This window comes from Prionailurus viverrinus, chromosome A2 (assembly GCF_022837055.1).
Source record: "Prionailurus viverrinus isolate Anna chromosome A2, UM_Priviv_1.0, whole genome shotgun sequence".
NCBI lineage: Eukaryota > Metazoa > Chordata > Mammalia > Carnivora > Felidae > Prionailurus > Prionailurus viverrinus.
In genome coordinates this window covers 16,984,224-17,007,326 of record NC_062562.1, presented here as the reverse complement: position 1 = coordinate 17,007,326, position 23,103 = coordinate 16,984,224, and the positions used below count along the sequence as shown (strand labels likewise).

At 46.2% G+C, this 23,103-nt stretch overlaps 2 protein-coding genes across 14 annotated transcripts in view; one reads left to right on the top strand and one right to left on the bottom strand.

Moving 5' to 3' along the window:
* The window catches only part of PLXNB1 (plexin B1), a 34,133-nt gene extending 29,707 nt beyond the window's left edge, over positions 1 to 4,426 (top strand). For all 10 annotated transcript variants that reach the window (XM_047846159.1, XM_047846209.1, XM_047846217.1 and 7 more), the window contains 4 exons: positions 1,348 to 1,412; positions 1,549 to 1,624; positions 2,529 to 2,603; positions 3,678 to 4,426. In XM_047846159.1, coding sequence (XP_047702115.1) covers positions 1,348 to 1,412; positions 1,549 to 1,624; positions 2,529 to 2,603; positions 3,678 to 3,782 — 321 coding nt within the window. In that variant the 3' untranslated portion in view covers positions 3,783 to 4,426. The remainder of the gene's footprint in view (positions 1 to 1,347; positions 1,413 to 1,548; positions 1,625 to 2,528; positions 2,604 to 3,677) is intronic.
* Positions 4,427 to 15,022: 10,596 nt separating this feature from the next.
* FBXW12 (F-box and WD repeat domain containing 12) overlaps positions 15,023 to 23,103 on the bottom strand; it is a 76,594-nt gene continuing 68,513 nt past the window's right edge. For all 4 annotated transcript variants that reach the window (XM_047848708.1, XM_047848706.1, XM_047848707.1 and 1 more), the window contains one exon: positions 15,023 to 15,193. In XM_047848708.1, the coding sequence (XP_047704664.1) occupies positions 15,094 to 15,193 (100 nt within the window). In that variant the 3' untranslated portion in view covers positions 15,023 to 15,093. The remainder of the gene's footprint in view (positions 15,194 to 23,103) is intronic.

The window sequence follows — 23,103 nt, the reverse complement described above, 5'->3', positions numbered from 1 at the left end:
GGGAGCTGGGAAGCAGAGAGGAATGGCCAGGGCTGTGGTGGTGGCGGGGTGTTGTCACAGTAGTGAGAGCCAAGGGAGTCCCATGACAGATAAGGGATCCCTGCTGCAGTGACTCAGGCACCCAGCAGGCAGGGCCTGGGGCTCTGCAGGCCTGTGCAGGGAGCTGTTACCTCTTGAGGGATCGATCTCTAGACTTCTGTGAAGAAACAGAATGCAAACTTCTACTCTGTAGTGCTGTCTTTTGAGAGCAGTTTCTATTCTGTGTGTTCTCATCACTGTGCCTACAACGAACCCCACCGCGAGGACCAGGGAGGGCTACCTCGGGTGGAGGCTGTGTGGTGGCTGGGGTTTTGCCCAACCTTCACCTTGCCTCCCCTTCCCAGCAAAACTGCAAATGCTTGCTGGGTAGCTCAGGAAGAGTCCAAACCAGGAATGCCTAGGGTCCCCCCCGCAGAGCGTTGGTGAGAAGGCATGCATGCTGACTCATGACTCAGGCCCAGGGATGCATCGCTGCCGCTCAGGGGTAGCGCCATCTTACCTCACCCTCCCAGCAGCCGTAGGGTGAGGCAGCAGGTGCCGTCCAGAGCTCAGAGCTGGGACTGGAACCCACTGCAGTGGTGGAAGATGTGTCTGGGTGTGTTACAGTGTGGGCTCTGACCTGAGAGACCTGCTTCAGGTGCCAGCTCGGCCACTCAGAGTGAGGTGGTGTGGGACAAGTTACTATATTTTCTGGGTCAGTTCCCTGATTTTTATATTTTATTTATTTTATTTGTTAAGTTTATTTCTTTGGAGAGAGAGAGAGAGTGCATGTGCAAGCAGGGGAGGTGCAGAGAGAGAGGGGAGAGGGAATCCCAAGCAGGCTCCACACTGTCAGCACAGAGCCCGATGTGGGGCTCGAATTCATGAGCCATGAGATCACGGCCGAGCCGAAGTCAGACACTTTACCGACTGAGCCCCCCAGGTGCCACGGTTTCCTGATTTTTGAAATGATTACGTGGGGAATGAGCAGCACCTGGAAAAGCGGCATTAGGGCTCCATATGGCACGGTGCCCTCCCACCCTGCATGCCGGTTCCCTGCTGGATCCAGGTGGAGGCATGTGGAGCTGAGAAATGGCCTTGGAATAATTGGGGGAGAAGCTCGAGGTGACAGAGTGGAGATTGGATATCGGTGGAGGGGAGTGGGCAGAGGAGGTCCTTGCAGAGGGAAAGGGGCCAGGGGCACCAACCATCCCAGTTGCCTGGGACTGAGGGGTTCCTGGGATATTTAGAACGGAAACGGTGCTGGGAAAATTGGGACCGTTGGTCACTCTAAGGGGACTCTCCTCTTTCTCTCCTGCTGACGCCTAGGACTCCCCCATCAACAAACTTCTATATGCTCGAGATATTCCCCGTTACAAACGGATGGTGGAAAGGTATGAGGGCGATGAAAGGGTCTGGAAGGGGGGTGAGTGGACCGATTGATGGATGTTTATGGCTGCAGCCGTGGGACGGGCCCTGTGGGGGGAGGAATGGTCTGTTTACCCAGCAGCTGGCCGTGGTCTCTGGCAGGTACTACGCAGACATCAGGCAGACCGTCCCCGCCAGTGACCAAGAGATGAACTCCATCCTGGCTGAGCTGTCTCGGGTATGGCCCTCCCTCTGCTTCTTGGGTTGGGCACAGGCCTCCTGCCATGAGGATCCTGCTGTTTTGCAAGGAAGCCCTTGGGGCCTCAGCGATCCTGCGAGCTGCTTGGGGGCAGGACACATACCATCCCCATAAATGCAGAATGTTCTAATGGCCACTATGAAAGACCAGGGCTCCCAACATCTCACTACAGAGCAGCAGGCGCTTGTCCCGGCAGCTGCCACCTGACCTGACTCGGCCAGCTGCTTGGGTGCCTGCAGCCCGTGTTTGGGTCTGGGGACGATGTATCCAGAGCAGTGAGGTGGCTGGGATTCAGCCCCAGGACAGCCCAGGTCAGTCTGCCCGTGTCTTCATACAGCATTGCTTCCGTCGGTGTAGACGTGCCCCCACCTACTTTTAAAACAGTCTCCAAACATAAACTCCAGGGAACTTCGTGTTTCTGAACACTAAGTGATGGAGGACCACAAGGACACAGAACACGCAACAATAGCAGCTACGATTTGGTGGTGGTGCTTTGATTGTCCTCTCGCCTGACCCCCATAGGAGCTCCACAGGTTGGGCGCTATTAGCCCTGTTGTCCTGATGAGGAGGTGCGGGCTCAGAGATGGCCCCATGGAGGGGCCCCGTGCAACCTCCCGGAAGATGTGATGGAGATCAGAGCAGACCTAGCTGGGTCACAGCCCGTAAGCGGCCGCTGTCCCACTGGGCTCTGCAACCATCTGGGGTCCCGGCTGCCGCCTTGAGGGGAGAGAAGCAGGGCCCTGCTCACGCTGCAGACCTGGGATCCCTGGTCTGTAGGCAGGGCTTCCTGCTGCAGGGCCTGTCCTTTCTGCCACCTCCTCCCCATTTCCCAGGGGTCCTGTGGTTGGTGACAATGCTCGTCTCTCTTACCTCTTCTCCTTAGAACTACTCTGGGGACCTTGGGGCACGAGTGGCCCTGCATGAACTCTACAAGTATATCAACAAGTACTATGACCAGGTGGGCAGAACCCTGGGCCCTGATGGAGGGAGGGAAGGGCTGTGACTAGTGGTCTTCCCCAGGCACAGAGCAGGGTCAGGGCAGGGTCCTGGTACCTCCCCTGCTCTCCCCATCCTTGCCCTCTCCTCTGGGGCTCCTCGGCAGCAGCTGGGATGCCGGGGGATCTGCCAGGGTCTGGAGATGGTGTGGGGGATGGTCTGGGAAGGACACAGCTGCTGCCTCTGCCCCCGCCTTGTCCTGGTCCCCGTCCCTCCCTGAGTCCCCACAGTGGCAACGTGCTGTGCACGGCCAGAGAAGAAGGTCCTGCCAGGAGTGGGTGAGGGGACTCCAGAGCCAGCAAGGGGGCCGTCTGGGGAACTTGGACTGGGCCCCAAGATCACAGCACCTACGAGTCAGCCTGCTAAGTGCCTGCCAGAATCGTCCTCTCGGATGTTTGTGTGGCACCAACGATGTGGCTGCTGCTGTTCAGTGATGAGGAGCCTGCCTGGTGGCCGGCCTGGGGGATAGTCATTTAACGTGAATTCCAGGCACCCCAGGCTTGCTCAGGCAGTGTGAGCTCCTGCATGGGGGAGGCGGGGGTGTGTGGTACCTCATGTACCCTCGTGTAAATGGCACAGGCCAGCCCCCCGTGGGCTCCACCGCTCCCCTGTGGCAGCCCTCATTTGTGCTTATGTGGTTGTTGGTGTGGGGTCAGAATCTGTCTGTCCTGCCATCAGTGAGCCTTGTGAGGGCAGGATCACACGTGTCCCATCATTGTGGGGTCCCTGCTCCATGCCAGCACCTGGAATGGGAACACAGGAAATGCTTGCTGCCTGGTGGGGGCAGGGGGAGCCAGGGGACTGGAACAGGGCTTCTAGGGGTTTCGTGGGGGGAAAGACTAGCATGGTGGGTGTGGCTGGGCTCCACTCAAAACGATTTTTACTGGTGGAGGTAAAACCCCAGCAAGGCCCCCGAGGAAGTGAGACGGCTCGCTGAGGCCCCCAGTTGTGCCGCAGTACCTGAGGAGGCCTGCTGAGGGCTGTGGGTGCATGCGGTGGCTGGTAGGCCCTGCTGACCGGCCGGTGTCTGTTGCAGATCATCACTGCCCTGGAGGAGGATGGCACGGCTCAGAAGATGCAGCTGGGCTACCGGCTCCAGCAGATCGCAGCCGCTGTGGAGAACAAGGTCACGGACCTGTAGGGAACTGGCCAGCCCTGGCCTGCCATTGCCTCAGCCCTGCCCGGGCAGCCCTGGAACCGTGAGGGAGAAGCTGCCTTCTTAGATGCCTGTAGTACCTGATGAGCAGAGTTAGTGGAAGGTGGCCCCCGGGCTCCTGGGGCCTCTGGCCTGGGCCCTGCTGGACCTACCTCGCAGGCCTGGGGCTGTGAGGCTGATGGGGTGGTGCCCAGCCTGCTCCCCGAGCCCAGTGACCCTGTGGGCTCTTTTCTGTGTGACGTCGGTCTGCGGGGAGTCAGGGACTCAGGGCTTCCAGAGAGTTGCTGGAAGGGCCTCCAGCCTCTGGAGAAACTGTACTGTTCCTGAACACTGGTCTTTGTCCCACCGGGATTCCGAGGGGAAGGAGGAGAGCCCCACTTCCTGTCCTTTCCTCCTCCATCATCCCTGACCTCAGTTTAGCTGCCTCCAGCCTTTTGCTGCTGCCACGTTCCTAGGTCCGAGAGATGAATGCCTTTCCTAGGCCACTACAAACTGACCCCTTGTCAGGGCTGGCTGCCTCAGGGCCACCCTGCCTCAGAGGCAGCGAGTGGGGAGGGGCACTTGCTGCAGGGGCCTGGGGGAGACCGGTGGCCCCACTGACCCAGCTCTTAATTAAAGGATAACACACTGCTTGGCGTCTGATATGTGGGCTTGGCCCAGCCCCTCCCTTGGTAGGAGGTGCCTGATAGGCACGGGGAGGGGGGGGAGGGGGAAGGGGGGATCTGTACCCTGGATGGGGGGTGGGGGGGGTCTCAGGACCCCCATGCAAGACTTCAGACTGTCAGGCTGGCCGGGCTCTTTTTGGCTCCTGGGCAGGCCTGCTGGGGTGAAAGCATCTGGGAGGGAAGTGAAAACCCCATTCAGTCTGGGCTGGGGAGCCTGCGACCCGAGGTGGAGGGGTCTGAGTCCCTTCAGGGGCTCTGTGTTGTCTGCAGCTCAAGTGTTCTAATCTAATGCCACCATCCGGGTCTCGTTGTCTGGAAGGGCAGTGGGAAAGGAGGGCACCGGTGCAGGCAGCTTCAGGGAGAGTGGGTCTGGGGGCCCTCTTCCGCAGTCCTGCTTCCAGGCTCTCCACACCCCTGTTGGCTGGGGCTGTTTGAAGGTTCTCCAGGATACTGAGTTGTCCCGTCACTCCAGGAGTCTGGGGTAGGGATCCCAGCGCAACTGTCTGCCTGTGTAATGGCTGCCTTGGGTGGGGTTTCCTGATTTGTACCTGGAGGTGAGCTTCCAGACTGTCTCAGTTGGGTCTTGTGTTGCTGGGTCTGTGGGGCTGTGTGTTGATGCCCCTTTGACTGAGACCACCCTTGTCCTCTGCCAGAGGCCAGCCTGCCAAACAGAAATATTCTAGAATCTTGACATGGCTCTCCCCCTTGGCTCTCTGCTGACTCCCCAAGCCCATAGACCTCCCAGCCTCCCTTCCCTTCTGACTAGGGGCCCCACCCCCACTCGGGTCTTCACTGAGTTTGAAGAGACAGAGGCTGATAGGATTTTAGGAGTCCCTTCCCTCCCTCTCAATGGTCCTAGATAAAACCATCTCAGAGTCCTTGTCCCTATAACAGCAGGAACCACACTGGTCTGTCCATGCCCACTGTGGTCACAGCTGCTATTCTCTGTTCTGATGTCCCTCCTTCCCCATTTCTGCCCAGTGTCGGGACCACAGTCAGAGAGGTCAGCAGTCGGGCACCATCATTTGGAAGCATGGGTGCTTTAGTCCTTCAGATAGTGGCTCAGAATGGCTCAGACTCCCTCATGGTCTGTCAGGCCGAACGATGGGCTCTCAGGGAGCAGGCCCAATGAGTTCAGTCTGGGGTGGACTTGGTCACAACAGGCCCACACTTCTGTTCCAGGCTTAGGCCACTACAGGTTCCAGGACACCAGTAGGTGAGGGGAGGAAACCAGGTACCTGCGTGTCTGGGGGTGCTGAATGTTGAATGTACTCTGAGTTGTTCACTTTCACATCTCAGCCCTCACAGAACACTGTTCTAGAACAAGGTGGATAATGAAAATCTATCATGATAACGTAGGAATGTCTAAGTCCTCACTCAAATGCCATGGCTGAGAACAGAGATCCCATCGCTGATAGTTCTTTGTGATTGTTCGCTTGGGTCTGGGCCACAGTGTCAGTGTCAGACACTTGTCATCCGGTTTGACCAGTGTCTTCCGAATTTTTCTGATCAAGGTTGCAAAAGTGTGCCCTCGTGGCGGTATTTCCCACAAACATGTTAGCGTGCTAAGGACCCTGTTTCTCACCGGGGGTTCCTTTAGGGGTTCAGGAAGTGATTTGCTTGAGTAAAAGGACTTTCATTAATTTAAATATTGGAATAACTGTCCAGACAAGATCCAGGAATTGTGTGTTTTTGTTAACTTTTTTAGTAGTTAAATAACTGTGCTAGTCGATATAATGGCTGAATTTATGCTGATAAATGTTGGTATCATTTTGGAAGTCACTTGAAACCTTGGGATTGGGCAGAAGGACTCCAGCCCCTTCTGGCCAGTGCTGATAGATGGCTCTCGGCTGTGCTGGGCGCCACAGGGTAGGCCTGGCTGTTCCAGGCTTCTCTGTTCAGTGCCCAGCTCGTGTATCAGGTACTCTTCCACCCCCCAGGTCTTTGTTAGGATAACACATTCCAGAACAAATTCAGACCCAAACTGTCTGGTTTAGCTGACTGGTGATGCTCCATGGATCTTCCTTGAAATGTTCTGTTATTTTTTAGAGAGCGCATGGGGGGGGGGGGGGGGGGGAGGGGAGGAGCAGAGGGAGGGGGAGAGAGAGAGAGAGAGAGAGAGAGAGAGAGAATATGAATAAGCAGGCTCCACACTCAGCGTGTTCTGTTCTAATTAAGAATTATGGTTTATCCCGTTCCAAATATGTACCAGAAATCTAAGGCAAAGATAACATTTTGGTGTTTGAAAGGAATTTATTCCATGATTGCAGTTTTGAGGTTTTATTTGTGTTTGTCTTACCTGGCTGATACATGCACTTGAAGCAGAATGGTCTTCGGGCTACCTGAGTGCTCACAGACCTAAGCTAGTGAGCAGCCCCTCTCCCCTCCCATGTGGCTGGACCACTGGGGAGTTGGGGACTCGGGATGGTGGCGTACCGCCATCTTCTGGTCACGGTGTGGAATTTTATCAGAAACTATTATGAAATTTTCTGTGTCTGGAGCTCTAGTGCTGGGGCTCAGTGGGTAATCTTATCTTGTCTCTACCCTGACCTCTGGTTTAGAAGTGAGATACAGCTAAGGAAATAACTGGGGTCCTGTAACAGTGAGTGGACTAGTCCAGAAAACAAACCACAGAGTGTTTCAGACAGAAGATTGATTACAATAATGTTGGGAGGGCAAAGCAGGGAGTAAGGGTACCCAGAGGTTAGCGACCACTGAAGCCGTTCACCCCAAACTGCAAGGGCACAGCCCTGTAACTGGTGCCCATGGGACACGCTGGGGCCGTGTGCTCGCTAATGGGTACCTGACTTCCCCACCATGTACTTACTGTGGAGCTTCACATCCATCTCAGTGCGCATGTGAGCACACACACACTCCTAGATGCATCTCTTCCTCCAAATCTCCAGGCAGGAAGACAGGAGACCTGGATTCTAGCTTGAGTTTCTCTTTCCCTGACTGGCCGGGCCTCTGGGGAGAAGAGCAGAGTCATCCTGGTATGCGGCAGGGGCCTCCCTGTGGCATAGGGTTGGACCCCACATTGGCACGTGGCAGGATTTAATGATGAAATGTTTATCAAGTGCTGGATCTGTTCAGTTCCTGGTGAGAAACTGGTGGCACAAACCAGAAAAGAGGTAATGGAGGTGGATTTAGTAGGAGAACTGACGGAGCTGTGGGCCTCAGGGAAGCCAAGCAGGGTGGTGCAGCAGCCATTCCTGGCCCTGTCGTGAGGATGCAGGGACCTGGCAGGTATCAGCACCAGTGGGAGCAGCCCCACAGGAACTGAGGCCTTCGGAGGAGGAAGGCAGCCCTGCCAGCCTGCCCCATGACAGGAAGGGCACAAGTGGAATAATTACCCTGACCCCTGGCTCTGCCCACTGCCCTGTCCTGTCAGCTCCCCCTGTTGGCCAAGCCACCTGAAAACCAGAGGGCAGGGGAGCCTGGCTGGTGCAGATGCCGAGAGGTCAGCTTGTGAGTGCGGAGCAGGGTGAAAAATCAGGTAGGATGGGCCTGGTGGGCAAACAGTGCATCCGGCGCGAGAGCCTATTTGCCCTGGGAGGCACATGGCTGGTGTAGTGTCATTCAAGGCCATGGGGTTAATGCCATAGCAGGACTTGGTTCCCAGCTCCCCGGGATTTTCCACTACACCCCGCGACCTGCTGCCCCTTGATTCCCAGGAAGCCCAGCCTAACAGAGGTTTCTCGTGCCCAGGTTCCCACTGGGGGTCTCCCTGGCTGCAGAGTGGGATTCAGCCTCCAGGTGATGCAGGAAGGCCCTGCCTTTGCTCTCTGTCTTGCTGATCCGTCCACCTTTACCCCCACGAGAGAGGTGCTGCTCTGGCATTGTCTATTGGTTGGGGTCTAAGCTGGGGGAGGCATAGAGGGTGTCTTCCCTGGGGGAGGCTGAATCCATCCAGAGGGAGTGTGACTTGCTCAAGGTCACATGGCCAGGAGGACTAGCCAGCTTCTCCTGACTCCCACGTGGAATCTTGGACTCTTGCTGCTCCACGCTGCCCAGGTCCAACCTCCTACCCTGCCCCGTCCTGATGGGGAGGGGGCTCAGGTTCACCACCAGGTAAGTGTATTACAATATTGACGATTCCCTTTGCTGTACTTTTCATCCCTGTGACTTATTTTATAATGGTAAGTTTGTACCTCTTAATCCCCTGCACCCATTTTGCCCCTCCTCCCCACCCCTTTCTCTTTAGGCAACCACCAGTTCTCTATGAGTGTATCTTTCTTTTGTTATTTGTTCATTATATTTTTTAGATTTTTTTAAATTTATTTTTGAGAGAGAGAGAGCATGTGTGCAAAGTGGGGGAGGGGCAGAGAGAGGGAGAGAGATAATCCCAAGCAGGATCCTCACTGTCAGTGCAGAACCTGACACGGGGCTCAAACTCAAACCATAAGATCATGACCTGAGCCAAGATCAAGAGTCTGACACTCAACTGACTGAGTCACCCAGGTGCCCCATATTATTTAGAGTGTACACGTAAGTGGAATTACACGGTATTTGTCTTTATCTGACTTATTTCACTTTGCATGATACCCTCTAGCTTCATCCCTTGTTGCAAATGGCAAGATTTCATTTTTTTTTTATGGCTGAGTAATAGTCCATTGTGTGTATATACACACACACACACACACACACACGCACACACACCCCTTTATTCAAGCATTGATGGATAGATTGCTTCCATGTCTTGGCCATTATAAAATACTGCAAAAACATAGGGGTATATATCTTTCTGAAGTAGCATTTCTGTTTTCTTCAGGTAAGTACCCAGAAGTAAAATTACTGGATTGTATGGTATTTCTATTTCCAATTTTTTCAGGAAGCTTCAGACTGTTTTCTAGAGTGTCTGCACCAGATTGCATTCCTACCAACAGTGCACAAGAGCTCCCTTTCCTCCACATCCTCACCAACACTTGTTATTTCTTGTCTTTTTGATTCTAGACATTCTGACATGTGTAAGGGGATATCTTATGGTTTTGACTTGCATCTCCTTGATGAATAATGATGTTGAGCATCTTTCCATGTGTCTGTTGGCCACCTGTATATCTTCTTTGGAAAAATGTCTATTCAGGTCCTCTGCCGTTTTTTAACTGGATTGTTTTTTGGTGTTAAGTTGTAGAACTTCTTTTATTTTGGATATTACTTGGATATTTTATAAATTTTAAAATTTTGGATATTAACCCCTTATCAGATATATCATTTGCAAGATCTCCCATTCAGTAGGTTGCCTTTTTGTTGATGGTTTTCTTTGCTCTGCAAAAGCTTTTTAGTTTGATGTAGCTTCAGTTGTTTATTTTTGCTTTTATTTCCTTTGCCTGAGGAGACCTATCTAGAAAAATGTCGCTAAAGCTGATGTCAAAAGAGAGACTTGTGTGCGTCAGTAGTTGATTTATATTTGTTGGTGGGTAGCATTCCATTGGGTGGCTGGACCCGAATTGATCCTTTCACCAGTTGAAGGACAGTTAGGTTGTTTCCAGTTTTTGGTATGAATACAGTTGCTATAAGCATTTACATACAGGTTTTTCTGTGACCATAAGTTTTCATTTCTCTTAGGTAAATACTTAGAATAGTTTGTATTGTTTCCCCACCTGCCCCCTCTAATCTAATAGGTGTATAACGGCATCTCATTGCAATCTTAGATTTCTTTAGTGGCTAGTGATGTGGATCATCTTTAATGAAGGTTGCCTCTTGTATATCCTCTTTAGTGAAGTAGCTGTTCAAGTCTTTTGCCCATTTTTAATTGGGTTTTCTTGTTGAGTTTTAAGAGCTCTTTATTTTTATTTTGAGAGAGTGAGTGTGGGAGGGGCAGAGAGAGAATCTGTCAGCGCAGAGCCCAAACCCACAAACCATGAGATCATGACCTGAGCTGAAATCAAGAGTCAGACGCTCAATCCACTGAGCCACCCAGGAGCCCAAAGAGTTCTTTATATATGGGATATAGGTTTGTAGGGGCTCAAAGAATTTGGGGGCTGATCAAGGAAAAAGGTATAACCACAAGAGGCAATGACACACAAACTTTACTGAGTGGTGCTTGGAGGGGAAGGTCCTCATATCACAAGACCGTCTAGAAGCTTGTGGTGTAGAAGCCACCATCTGGAGGGGAGGATGGCCTCCTGGAGAGGAGATAGAGGTGGGACAAGGGGACTTAGATGTCTAGGTGAGGTAGCCCAGCAGCACAGCTTGTGCACACGCGTGTTGAGGGGGAGGGGTGAGGCTCTGGGTCAAATAGTCCCGAATGACCGTGGCAGCCTGGGGCTTATAATCAGAAGGTTCTGGCTTATCAGTGGGGAATAGCAGTCAGGGGAGGTTTTAATGGGGGTATAAAAAGACAGGCTCTAAATGGCTAAAAATCTGCTTGTTTGGGCTATTTAAAAAATAATGTGTTAAAATTTGAACCTGGCATTGGCAGGCTTTTGAGGTAACTGGTCTCTTGCTTGTTTTTTGGAGCCAGTGATAAAGCACCTTAGGAATCTTAGGATCCAGAATCATAGAAGGTCACACACTAGGATTTTAAAATCTTTTTTTCCCCCAGCCAGTCTGACCATTGAGTAGTAGAGAGCCAGGAGAATTGACCCAAAAAGGAAAAAATTTTATCTTTTTTGTTAGCAGATCAATATTATGGTGCCTTTGGTGTGTGTCCTGTACTCAGTAAAACTTGGTGAGTGTGTTTACCTATAGGCAGCAGGATGTGCTAACCAGCACTAGACCTGCTCTCCTTTAGCAACCAGTGAGCCCTGTGGGGCTAGAGGACACTGGTTGTACTGGTGAAGGTAGGTACTTCTCAGGTAAGAAAGTGACACAGCCACAGAGAAGTTAAAGTTGAAGGTCATCTGCAGGGCAACTGTTCATGTCCTGGGACTTGCCCATATGGTGGTACCCCATTCAGGGCGATTAATTCTGTTAAATTACAAAAATTCAACCAAGTAAATTTTATTTTCTGTTTTTAAAATTTTTAATGTTTATTTTTGAAAGACAGAGGGTGAGCAGGGGAGGGGCAGAGAGAGAGGGAGACACAGAATCTGAAGCAGGCTCCAGGCTCTGAGCTGTCAGCACAGGGCCCGATGTGGGGCTCAAACTCATGGACCTTGGGATCATGACCTGAGCCGAAGTCAGATGCTTTAACCAACTGAGCCACCAAGGTGCCCCTCAACCGAGTAAATGTTAAAGATAGAATTGGCTTTATTAATTCATTTGTGAATTGGACAGCATCCCCATCTAGCAAGGGAAGCTCCAAAGGGCTATAGAAAAGGAAATGTTTTTAAAGATAGGGAATGGGGGAAAAAAGGAAATTATTATCAACAAACCCATTGTTTTAGGCAAGGTTGTGCTCCTAAAGGGAATGGAAAGGGTCTAGCAGTAAATTTCCTAGTGCTGACCAGGATATTCCCATGTTGACCAGGTAAAGGTTACATTTCTGGGGGGCTGAAACTGCAGTTAGGTTAGGGTCCCAAATCACTAAACCAAGACATAATACCTAACTTATGGGACACCATTTGGGGCCTGTGGTTCTCTTATTCATGGTTCTAGCTCCTGGGGGTCAGGAGCAGGCCCAGCTTAGTGGAGCGGAGTGAAGAACAAGGTTCTAGAGAGGACGTACCTCTCTCTCCGGTAAAGTTTTTAGTACGTAGAATGTATTAGTCAAATCAATAGACCATTCATTCATGTTTTTTTAATGTATCCATTAAAGCAATGATATCTAATAGAGGAGTTCTGATGAAAGGAATAGACCTGTTTAATTCTCTGTGGTCTATAGTTAGCCCACACTCATAGTGGTGGCTTTTAGCACTGAGGGTCCCAGGGAAATGAAAGAAGGGAGGGGGGAGTCAGTACCCCTTCTGTAACTAAGTCAGCTGTAGTGGGCCTTCACTCTGCAGGGTCCAGCCTTACTGGTAGTCCCCAGCAGCTGGGGCCCACCCACAGAGCTTCCTGGGGCTGAGACAAATAAAACCTGGCCTGGATTCGGGAGCACAGGTCAAAAGTGAACTGCCAGAGCCTTGTAGGGATGTTTACAAAAAGAAGGGGCTAAAATATCACTAAGGTTTATTATTTCTGTGGTTTCTTGAATTCTTTTTACCCCAAATCCAAATTAGAGTAGTCCCTTTATTAAACCTTCATCTGTATATGACCTCTCTCTAGTTCTGGAACCTTGACTGATGTCAACTCCACCTCCAAGGAGGAGGAGGAGCTGAGAGGGGCAGCCATCCCCATCATCCTTCTCCAATGGGTAGACTTCCCTTCAGTTTACCTACAAGGGAAGGACAGTTACTTTTCCGAGGGTCCCGGACCTTGCAGCTCTGTGACCTGACCTCCACTTTGGCAGGGCTCCTGTCTTCCATCGTGGAGTCCTTAAAAAGTCTGTGAATAAGGCATGTGGCATTTGTTGGCTTTTCTGGATTTATTCCCCCCCCCTTTTTCGTTCCCCAACTTAGAAGGTTTCTCTTCAATTCCAGCCACCTTAACCATGGATTTTAAGGTTTTTTGCATTTGCAGTTTTGAACAATGTTTGGTTCTGTGTGTAGAAAGTTTTCTCTGCATATCTTGACCACTTTTTTCTGGAAAATGAAAGCCCAAAAGCAGTTCAATTGTGTGTCTTTAGCTTAGGTTATTTAGAAATCACAGACGCTGTGGGATCCTATTTGCTCTTCTTTCCTTGGACAAGTTACATTCTTTGTGCTCATGGACATATAAGTCCACCTATTTCACACACTTTTCCTCTGTCACATCTTACCTTTATAACAGAGATTCTAAGCAAGAAAAATGACCTCGCTGCCTTTCCTTACTGTGGCTACTTTTGTTTTTTCAGTTGAGGCAAAATTCGTATATAACATTAGTTTCAGGTGTATGCTATGGCTACTTCTAAATCAATTTCCTAAAGGTCAGTGAAAAGGATCTTTTAAGAATATACATCTATAGGGCCACCTGGGTGGCTCAGCCTGTGAAGCATCTGACTCTTGATTATTGGTTCAGGTCATGATCTCATGGTTCGTGAGTTTGAGTTCCACATCAGGCTCTGCACTGACAGGGCAGAGTCTGCTTGGGATTCTCTCTCTGCCCTTCCTCCATGCCCGCTGGCTTGCTCTCCCTCCCTCCCTCAAAATAAAATTAAAAAGAATACAAGTCTATAAAATATAGGTCTTTTTTCTCTTTTGTTAAAAAAAAAAAACAAAACTGTGGATTATATCTTGCAAATGTCTGTGTGACTTGAAACTTTGACTTTCTACCCTTCGGTTAGTAGTGTTCCTCGCTGACTTCAGCCACCGAGACTTCCTTTGATTCTGACTTAAGTCAAACATGCAACTATCCCAGAACTGTCAAGTGCTGTTTACAGTGTATCTCCTTGCTAACTTCTCCACCCAACCTTGTCGTCTCCAGAGACCCCTCACTGGGCTTCCTTTCCTTTCTCCTCCAGGTCACAGCTTAATGTTTACTTTGACCAGGGGGCCTGGATGGCTCAGTTAAGCATCCTACTTTGGCTCAGGTCATCATCTCACCGAACGTGAGTTCAAGCCCCACATCCGGCTGTCAGCACAGAGCCTGCTTTGCATACTCTGTCCCACTCTCTCTGCCTCTCCCCTGTTCGCACTCTCTCTAAAAAATAAACATTCAAAAAAAGTTTATTTTGACCAGGAGGGGACAGTGGGTGCATCAACAAATCCATACTGCTCACTGGAGAAATCTCCCATTGAAATTACATTCCCATTACAGTACGATCTACTCCCTCAGGCCATCTTTCTTCCAGTCCTCTCCACCTCTCAAAGCCAGGATGGTAGACCTGGGGCTCTTAGGTTTGATTTTTTAGTACTCTCATCCCTGAACTCTGAATCCTGAACCAGTGATACAAACTTAGGGGACAGGTTTTTTTTTTGCCTCCATTACAATGGCTGTGGTGATACAGAAATTGAAACTTTCATGTGATGTAGCTTTGGCTATATTTTCTATTTCCTAGTCCTTTTGAGCATTTTTTTTTATTACCATTTATATTCTGAGTCTCTTCTAGCTACCTTTAAGTATTAATGTCTATGTTTTTCTAATATTTATTTTTTGCTTGCATCTTACAGAATTTTTTTTGCTTGCTTATAGGCAAGGAACAGTGAATACAGATGGCCTTCACTTTTTCAATTATCTTATTTTTAAAGATTTTTTAAAGTAATCTCTACACCCAACATGGGGCTTGAACTTACAACCCCAAGATAATGAGTTGCACACTCTGCTGACTGAGCCAGGTAGGCGCCCCTTAATTTTTTTTTTTTTTTTAATTTTAAGTAGGCTGCATGCCCAACACTGGGGCTTGAACTCACAGCCTTGAGATCAAGAGGGTTGTGCCTTCACTTTTAAACTAGCCTCAATCCAAAGTCATACTTTCCCCTCTCATATGCTCCCCTTGAATTGATTTGTGTGACCATTTTACTACCTTAGTATTCGATACTGTCCCTGATGGCAAGGGCAAAGGATATGTTGCTCTACATTCTATCTGTTACAGTGTCTGATTTACCAAAGACAGTTAAATCATTGCTTCTTTCCCAATAGTACTCAAATAATCATTCTGAGTTTGCAAACAGAATTCTCTTTACTACATTGAGGGAGATGATGCAAGGTTAATTATTCCATTAGTTTCCATATTATGTATGCAAAGAATACATCACCAGAATGCTGGACTCACGATTTTTTGACACCACACATACTATGCTCATGTTATCACATATTGCTTTGGAGACGTAGCTGCCAACAGAAAAAAACACAACGTAATTAATGGACAAAAGGGAAAGTACTTATTTCTATTGTTGATGATACTAAATTTGAACCTGACAAAGATACCTTTTTCCCAAATCAATTGATCCTAAGTCACTCTTATATTTGGTTTCAAATGACTGCACAGATCTGGCAAAGTTATGATGATTACTATTTGCAGGAGTAGCAATCTCAACCTGCCCTGAGATAGCACTGCCAGAATTATCAAGATCTAGCAAATCAGAGATATTATTTAATAATGATAGAGAATATTTTTATTTTAAAAGAGAATTCTGTTCCTTTTGACTATACCTGCTCTATTCCAGGCGAGTACCTAAAAGAGGCCATGCCTCCCTCCCCATGGGGTGATGGGGAGATTGTGGGGCATGGCCCTGTCAACTCTTCTCATCCTGTATTAAGGAGGTGATACTCCTACACCCCTCTTCTCCAGGAGTCCAGAAACTGGGGGTGGAGTTCTGTTAACCATCCCTGACTTGCACTAACCCAAGCAAAGGTGGCACCTTTACTCCTCCCCTGGGGAGGGGAGACTGTGAGATGGACACTGTTGACCATCTCCTCCCTCCCCTGTGCTAAGGTGAGTAGAGGTGGACTCTTTCCTCTTCCCTTCAAACACTGCAGAGATAAGTAATAGCTAAAAAACTCAAATTTGGTAAACCTACAGATTGAAAAAGCTGATCAAACCCAAACAGGTTAAATTCAAAGAAGTCTATATCAAACATATCAAATTTCTGAAAACTAAAGACAATAACTTGAATCAGCCTGAGAAAAATGACACTTTATCTGTAGAAGAGCACCACTTTGACAGTGGATTTCTCATTGGATACCATAGAAGCCAGAAGGAAATAGCACAACATTTTCCAAATGCTGAAATAAAAAAAGTAAATATACCAATTAAAAGATCTTGGCACAATGTGGATAAAAATCATGACAATTAGATGCTGTCTACAAGAAACTAACTTCAATTATAATGATACAAGCAGATTGTTTTCCATTTCTCTACTTCCAATGTAACATACAAACATTAATCAAAAGACAGCAGGACTAGCTAAATGAATAACAGGTAAAGTAGATCTCAGAGCAAAGAAAACTGCCAAGAACAAGCAGGGACATTACACAAAAATAAAAGGCCAACTAACCAAGACCTAATACTACTAAATGTGTATGTACTAAATAACAGAGCTGCAAAATACATGAAGTAAAAACTGATGGATTTTTTTTTTAATGTTTATTTTTGAGAAAGAGCAGGGGACAGCAGAGAGAGGGAGACACAGAATCTGAAGCAGGCTCCAGGCTCTGTGCTGACAGCTCAGGGCTCCAACTCACAAACCATGAGATCATGACCTGAGCCGAAGTTGAACACTCAACTGGCTGAGCCACCCAGGTGCCCCCAAACTGACAGAATTTAAAGGAAAAAGAGACATCCAGATTTATAGTCAGGAAATTCAATGGTCTTCTCTCATAACTGATAGAGCCCTAAGATCAAAAATCAGAAAGGATACAGAGGAACTGAAAAAGATAAATCAACCACAATGCTACAGTTGCCAAATATAGAACACTCTACCCAACAAGAGCAGGATATGCATTCTTTTCAAGCACACACGGAACCTTCAAGATTGTTTTATGACCCAGGGTAGAGTCTAAGTTAAACAGACGTAAAAGAATTGAGAATATACAAAGTGTGCTCTCTATAACTGATTCACACTAGAAATCAATACAAAGATAGCAATAAAATATCAAAATACTTGAAAAATAAACACACTTTTAAATAATCCATGGGTCTCTACTCCTGAAACTAATACTATATGTTAAATAAATGGAATTTAAATAAAACTTGAAAATAAGTAGTCCATGGGTCAAAGGGGAAAAGGGAAATTAAAAAGTATATGGAACAGAGGCACCTGGATGGCTCAGTTAAGTGTCCCACTCTTGGCTTCGGCTCAGGTCATGATCCCATAGTTTGGGAGATCAAGCCCTGCATCAGGCTCTGTGCTGACAGCATGGAGCCTACTTGGGGTTCTGTCTTTCCCTCTCTCTCTGCCCCTCCCCTGCCAGCTCATGCTCGCTGTGTCCCCCCCACTCTCAAAATAAACAAAAAAAAGTATTTAAAAAAAAGTACATGGAACTGAGTCAAAATGAAAATACAATCAATTGAAATCTGTAAGTTGAAGCCAAAGCAGTGCTTAGTGAGAAATTTAGAACATCAAATGCTTATATTTATAAATTTTTTTTTCAACGTTTTTATTTATTTTTGGGACAGAGAGAGACAGAGCATGAACGGGGGAGGGGCAGAGAGAGAGGGAGACACAGAATCGGAAACAGGTTCCAGGCTCCAAGCCATCAGCCCAGAGCCTGACGCGGGGCTCGAACTCACGGACTGCGAGATCGTGACCTCGCTGAAGTCAGACGCTTAACCGACTGCACCACCCAGGCGCCCCAAATGCTTATATTTAAAAAGAGAGGTCTCAAAGCAATAATCTAAATTCCTACCTCAAAAATGGGAGAACAAACCAAAGCAAGAAGGGAATAAAAAAGAGATGAAACTGAGAACAGGGGGAAAAAAAAGACAAAAGCTGTTTCTTTGAAAAGGTAATAGAAATTGATAAACCTCTATTAAGACTAAGAAAAAAAAAAAAGACAAATCCCCAATATCAGGAGTAAAGGGGTTGATATCACCATGATTCTGCAGATACGTAAAAGACTGAAAGGAACAAATCCACGCACATAAATTTGACAAGTTAGATGAAATGACTAATTCCTGGAAAACTACAAACTACCAAAGCTCATGCAGCAGAAAAGAGACAATCTGAATGGTGCTATAACCATTAAAGAATTCATAGTTATAACCTTCCAAAAAAGTAATCTCTGGGCCCAGATGGTTCCACTGGAGACCATTAAATTTTATTTGTTGTTTATTTTTATTTTTTTGAAATAGGCTTCATGCCCAGAGCCCACTGCAGGGCTTGAACTCACAACCCTGAGATCAAGAGTTGGGTGCTTAACTGACTGAGCCACCCAAATGTCCCCTATTAAACTTTTAAAGAAGAAATAACACCAATTCTACAAAATCTTTTCCAGAAGATAGAAGGTCAGGAAACACTTGCCACTAATTTTATGGAACCACCACTATTTTAACGCCAAATGAGACAAAGACAGTACATCAGACTACCAATCAATATCCCTTGTGAATACAGAAGAAAAATCATTAACAAATTATTAATAAATTGAATCTAGCAATATATAAAAATATATACAATATGACCAAGTGGGGTTTATTCCAAGAATGCAAGGCTGGTTCAATATTCAGAGAGTCAATCGATGTAATTTGACTTATTAACAACCTAAAAAGGAAAAGTCAGTGGCACCCGGCTGGCTCAGTCAGTGGAGCATGCTACTATTGATCTTGGGGTCATGAGTTTGTACTTCACGTTGGGCACGGAGATTACTTAAAATTTTGGGGTGCCTGTGTGGCTCAGTCAAGCAGCTGACTTCACTCAGGTCATGATCTCATGGTTCAGGAGTTTGAGCCCCGCATCCAGCTCTCTGCTGTCAGCACAGACTTGCTTTGGATCCTCTGTCCCCCTCTCTCTCTGCCCTTCCCCCACTCATGCTCCCGCTCTTTCTCTCTCTAAACATTAAAAAATTTTTTAAATAAAACATTAAAAAAATAAATAAAAAGGAGAAATAATGTTCTTATAGTAACTGATACAAGAAAAGCATTTGGCAAAATTTAACATCTATTGATAAAAACCCTCAGCAAATCAGGACTAGAAGGGAACTTCCTGAACCTAATAAAAGGCAATTACAAAAACATACAATGAATATCATAATGGTGAAAGACTCAACACTTTCTATAAAATCAAGGATACCTGCTCTCCACTCCAATGTTGTTACTGAAGGTTTTTATGTTTTTAAGCTCTACGCCCAATGTGGGGCTTGAACTCATGACCCTGAGATCAAGAGTTGCATGCTCTACAACTGAGGCAGTCAGGTGCTCCTTGTTATTGAAGGTTATATCCAATGCAAAAGTCAAGAACAAGGAATAAAAGATGTACAGATGGAAAGGGGGGGGGGAGAAGCTGTTGACAGATGACATGACTGTATACATAGAAAAATCACAAAATATCTATAAATTAATAAAAGCTATTTGAATAACAGTTTAGCAAGGTTGCAGGATACCAAGTTAGTATTTCAAAAGTCAATCATGGGGCGACTGGGTGGCTTGATTGGTTGAGTGTCTGACTTTGGCTCAGGCCATGATCTTGGAATTCATGAGTTCAAGCCCCACATCAGGCTCGCCGCTGTCAGCCTGTCAGCACAAAGCCCACTTCAGATCCTCTGTCCCTCTCCGCCCCTCCCCCTGCTTGTGCTCTCTCTCAAAAAATAAAACATCAAAAAAAGTCAATCATATTTCTACATCCTATTAATAAAAAATAGAAAATTGAAGACATTACTGTTTGTTTATGGTAGCACCCAAACCACTAAATACTTAGGTAGAATCTTACAAAATATTTGCAAAATCCGTTATCTTGAAAACTACAAAAACACTGATAAGATAAGGAAGACTTAATAAGAGACATAAGGTTCATGGATTAGAAGACTCAATTGTAAAGGTCCCCAAACTTATCTATAGATCCAATAGAATTCCAGTATAAATTCCAGCAGAATTGTGTGTGTGTGTTCTATTTCTTTTAAAGTTTATGTATGTATGTTTGTATGTAATCTCTACACCCATTGTGGGGCTTGAACTCACAACCAGGAGATCAAGAGTCACATGCTCTTCTGACTGAGCTAGCCAGGAGCCCTTAATTTTTTTTTTTTTTAATTTCCTTAAGTAATCTCTAAGACCCACATGGGACTCAAAGTCACCACCCCAATATTGAGAGTCACATGCTCCACCAACTGAGCCAGCAGGGTGCTCCCCCCCAGAATTTTTATAGACATTTACAAACTTATTCTAAAATATATGTGAAAAGCAAAGGAACCAGAATAGTCACAGAAATTTTGCAAAAGAACAAACTGGAGGACTCCCATCAGATTTTTAAATTTCTATAAAGTTACACTTTCAAAGTAGTGTGCTATTAGAGAAAAGGATAGACACAAAGATCCTTGGAACAAAAGAGTCTTGAAATCTATATATATAATATATAAATATAACTATATATATATCTGTATATATAGTTATATAGATATATAGTTTATATATATTGTGTATATATATGTAAGTGTATATATACGTATAGTCAATTTTTGACAAATATGTAAAGGAATGAAGAATGTTTTTTTCAGCCACAAATGGAGCTGAATAATTAAATACCTGTATGCAAAAGAAAGGAAGAAAAAGCAAGCAAGCAAGCAAGCAAGCAAGCAAGCTTGATCTATATCTTGCCCTATATAAAATTTAATTCAAAATAGATAACAGACTGGGGCACCGGGGTAGCTCAGTCAGTTAAGCATCTGACTCTTGATTTCGGCTCAGGTCATGCTCTCACAGTCATGAGATCAAGCCTTGCATCGGCTCTGCACTAGGCATGGAGCCTGCTTAAGATTCTCCCCTCTCCCTCTGCCCCTCCCCAGCTTGTGTGCTCTCTCTCTCAAAAAAACAAACCCAAAATGGGTAACAGATCTAAACGTGAAACCTAAAACTATGCAATTTTGACAAAAACATAGGGGAAAATCTTTGGGACCTTGGGTTGGGCAAAGATTTCTTAGATACAACATCTCGAACCTCATCTTTTTAGAAGAAAAATTGGACTTTATCAAAACTAAGAATACTTGCTCTTTGAAAGACAGTGTTAGAGTAGAAAGACTAACCACAAAGTGGAAGAAGATATTTGCAAAGCCTTATCTGATAAAAAATAAAACAAATTAAAAAAAACTTACATTCCAGGAGCACCTGGGTGGCTCAGTTGGTTAAGCATCTGACTTCAGCTCAGGTCATGATCTCACCATTCGTGAGTTTGAGCCTGCATTGGGCTCTGTGCTGACCGCTTGGAGCCTGGAGGCTGCTTCAGATTTTGTGTCTCCCTCTCTCTCTGCCCACCCCCACTCATGCTCTGTCTCTCTCTGGGTCTCAAAAATAAATAAACGTTGAAAATAAACATAAAAAAAACCCTTACGTTACAAATATATAAACTATCAAAACTCTAACAACCCAACTAAAACAACCCAACTAAAAAATGTACAAAAGGTTTGAACAAATGCTTCACCAAAGAAGCTATCTGGATGGCAAATAAGCCAATGAAAAGCTGCTCATCATCATTAGGGAAATAGACAACAAAACTGTAATGAAAGATCACTACATGCCCATTAGAATGTAAGAAAAAATAAAACAAAAATGGAACAATACCAAGTGGGAATGCAAAAATGTATAGCCCCCTAGGAAAGCGTTTGCAATTTCTTATAAAGTGAAGCATTCCATATGACCTGACACTTCCACTCTTCGGATAAACATGTTTTCATATTTATCTAAGCTAGAAACAACATCAGTGACCCTCAACTAGTGAGGTGATAAACTGTGGTCCATCTACACAATGGGACAATAGTAAAAGGAACTCAGCAGTACAGGGGAGTGAATTACTGATACAGTCAGCAAGGGTGAATCTCAAAACCACAATGCTCACTGAAAGAAGTGAGACACAGGGCTTCTGGGTTGGTTAAACGTCTGACTCTTGATTTTGGCTCAGGTCATGATCTCATGATTCAGCAGATTGAGCCCCGCATCGGGCTCTGTGCTTATGGCAAGGAGGCTGCTTGGCGTTCTCTCTCTTCCTCTCTCTCTGACACTCCCCCATTCTCTCACGCATTCATGTGAGCTCTCTCTCTCAAAATAAATAAACTTAAAAAAAAAAAAAAGCTAGACACAAAGGAATATATACCATATAATCCCATTTACATAAAATTTTAGAAAATTGAAAGTAATTAATAGGGACAGAAAACAGATCAGTGGCCGCCTGGTGCTGGGGATGGAAGGAGGGACACACTGCAATGGAGCATGGGAAAACCTTGGGGATGATGGACATACTCTGGTTTGTGCTTCTGATTAAAAGACTATCGTCAAACTAAAACTGTGTTGGACAACTGGATTCTATTTCTTTGTATTGTTAAAAAAAAAATCAGACGGATAAAAGACATAATGCTGCACGGTATGGGACATCATCGGATATGAAGGGGATCTATTTAAAATTATTGAAAGGAGGGGCGCCTAGGTGGCGCAGTCGGTTAAGCGTCCGACTTCAGCCAGGTCACGATCTCGCGGTCTGTGAGTTCGAGCCCCGCGTCGGGCTCTGGGCTGATGGCTCAGAGCCTGGAGCCTGTTTCCGATTCTGTGTCTCCCTCTCTCTCTGCCCCTCGCCCGTTCATGCTCTGTCTCTCTCTGTCCCAAAAATAAATAAACGTTGAAAAAAAAATTAAAAAAAAATAAATAAAATTATTGAAAGGAGAAAAAATAGAAAATATAGACAATCATTGATTAAAATAAATCTAAGCCACAAAACATTATTGGAAGGAGAAAAGCATTTATGACTTAGTAGGCTAAGGTTTATTAGATATGATAAAGAGCAAAAAATAAAACCTGCTAAGCATAGGGGCGCCTGGGTGGCTCAGTCGCTTAAGCATCTGACTTCGGCTCAGGTCATGATCTTACGGTTCATGGGTTCGAGTCCCACATCAGGCTCTGTGCTGGTGGCTCAGAGTCTGGAGCCTGTTTCAGAATCTGTCTCTCTCTGCCCCTCCCTAGCTTGTTCTCGCTCTCAAAAATAAATGTTAAAAAAATTTTTTTTAATCTGCTAAGCATAATTACATATTATATATGCTTAAATTTTTTTGTGCCTCAAAAACACTGGAAATATCTGAACACAGAGATTTAAATTACAGCTGCACAA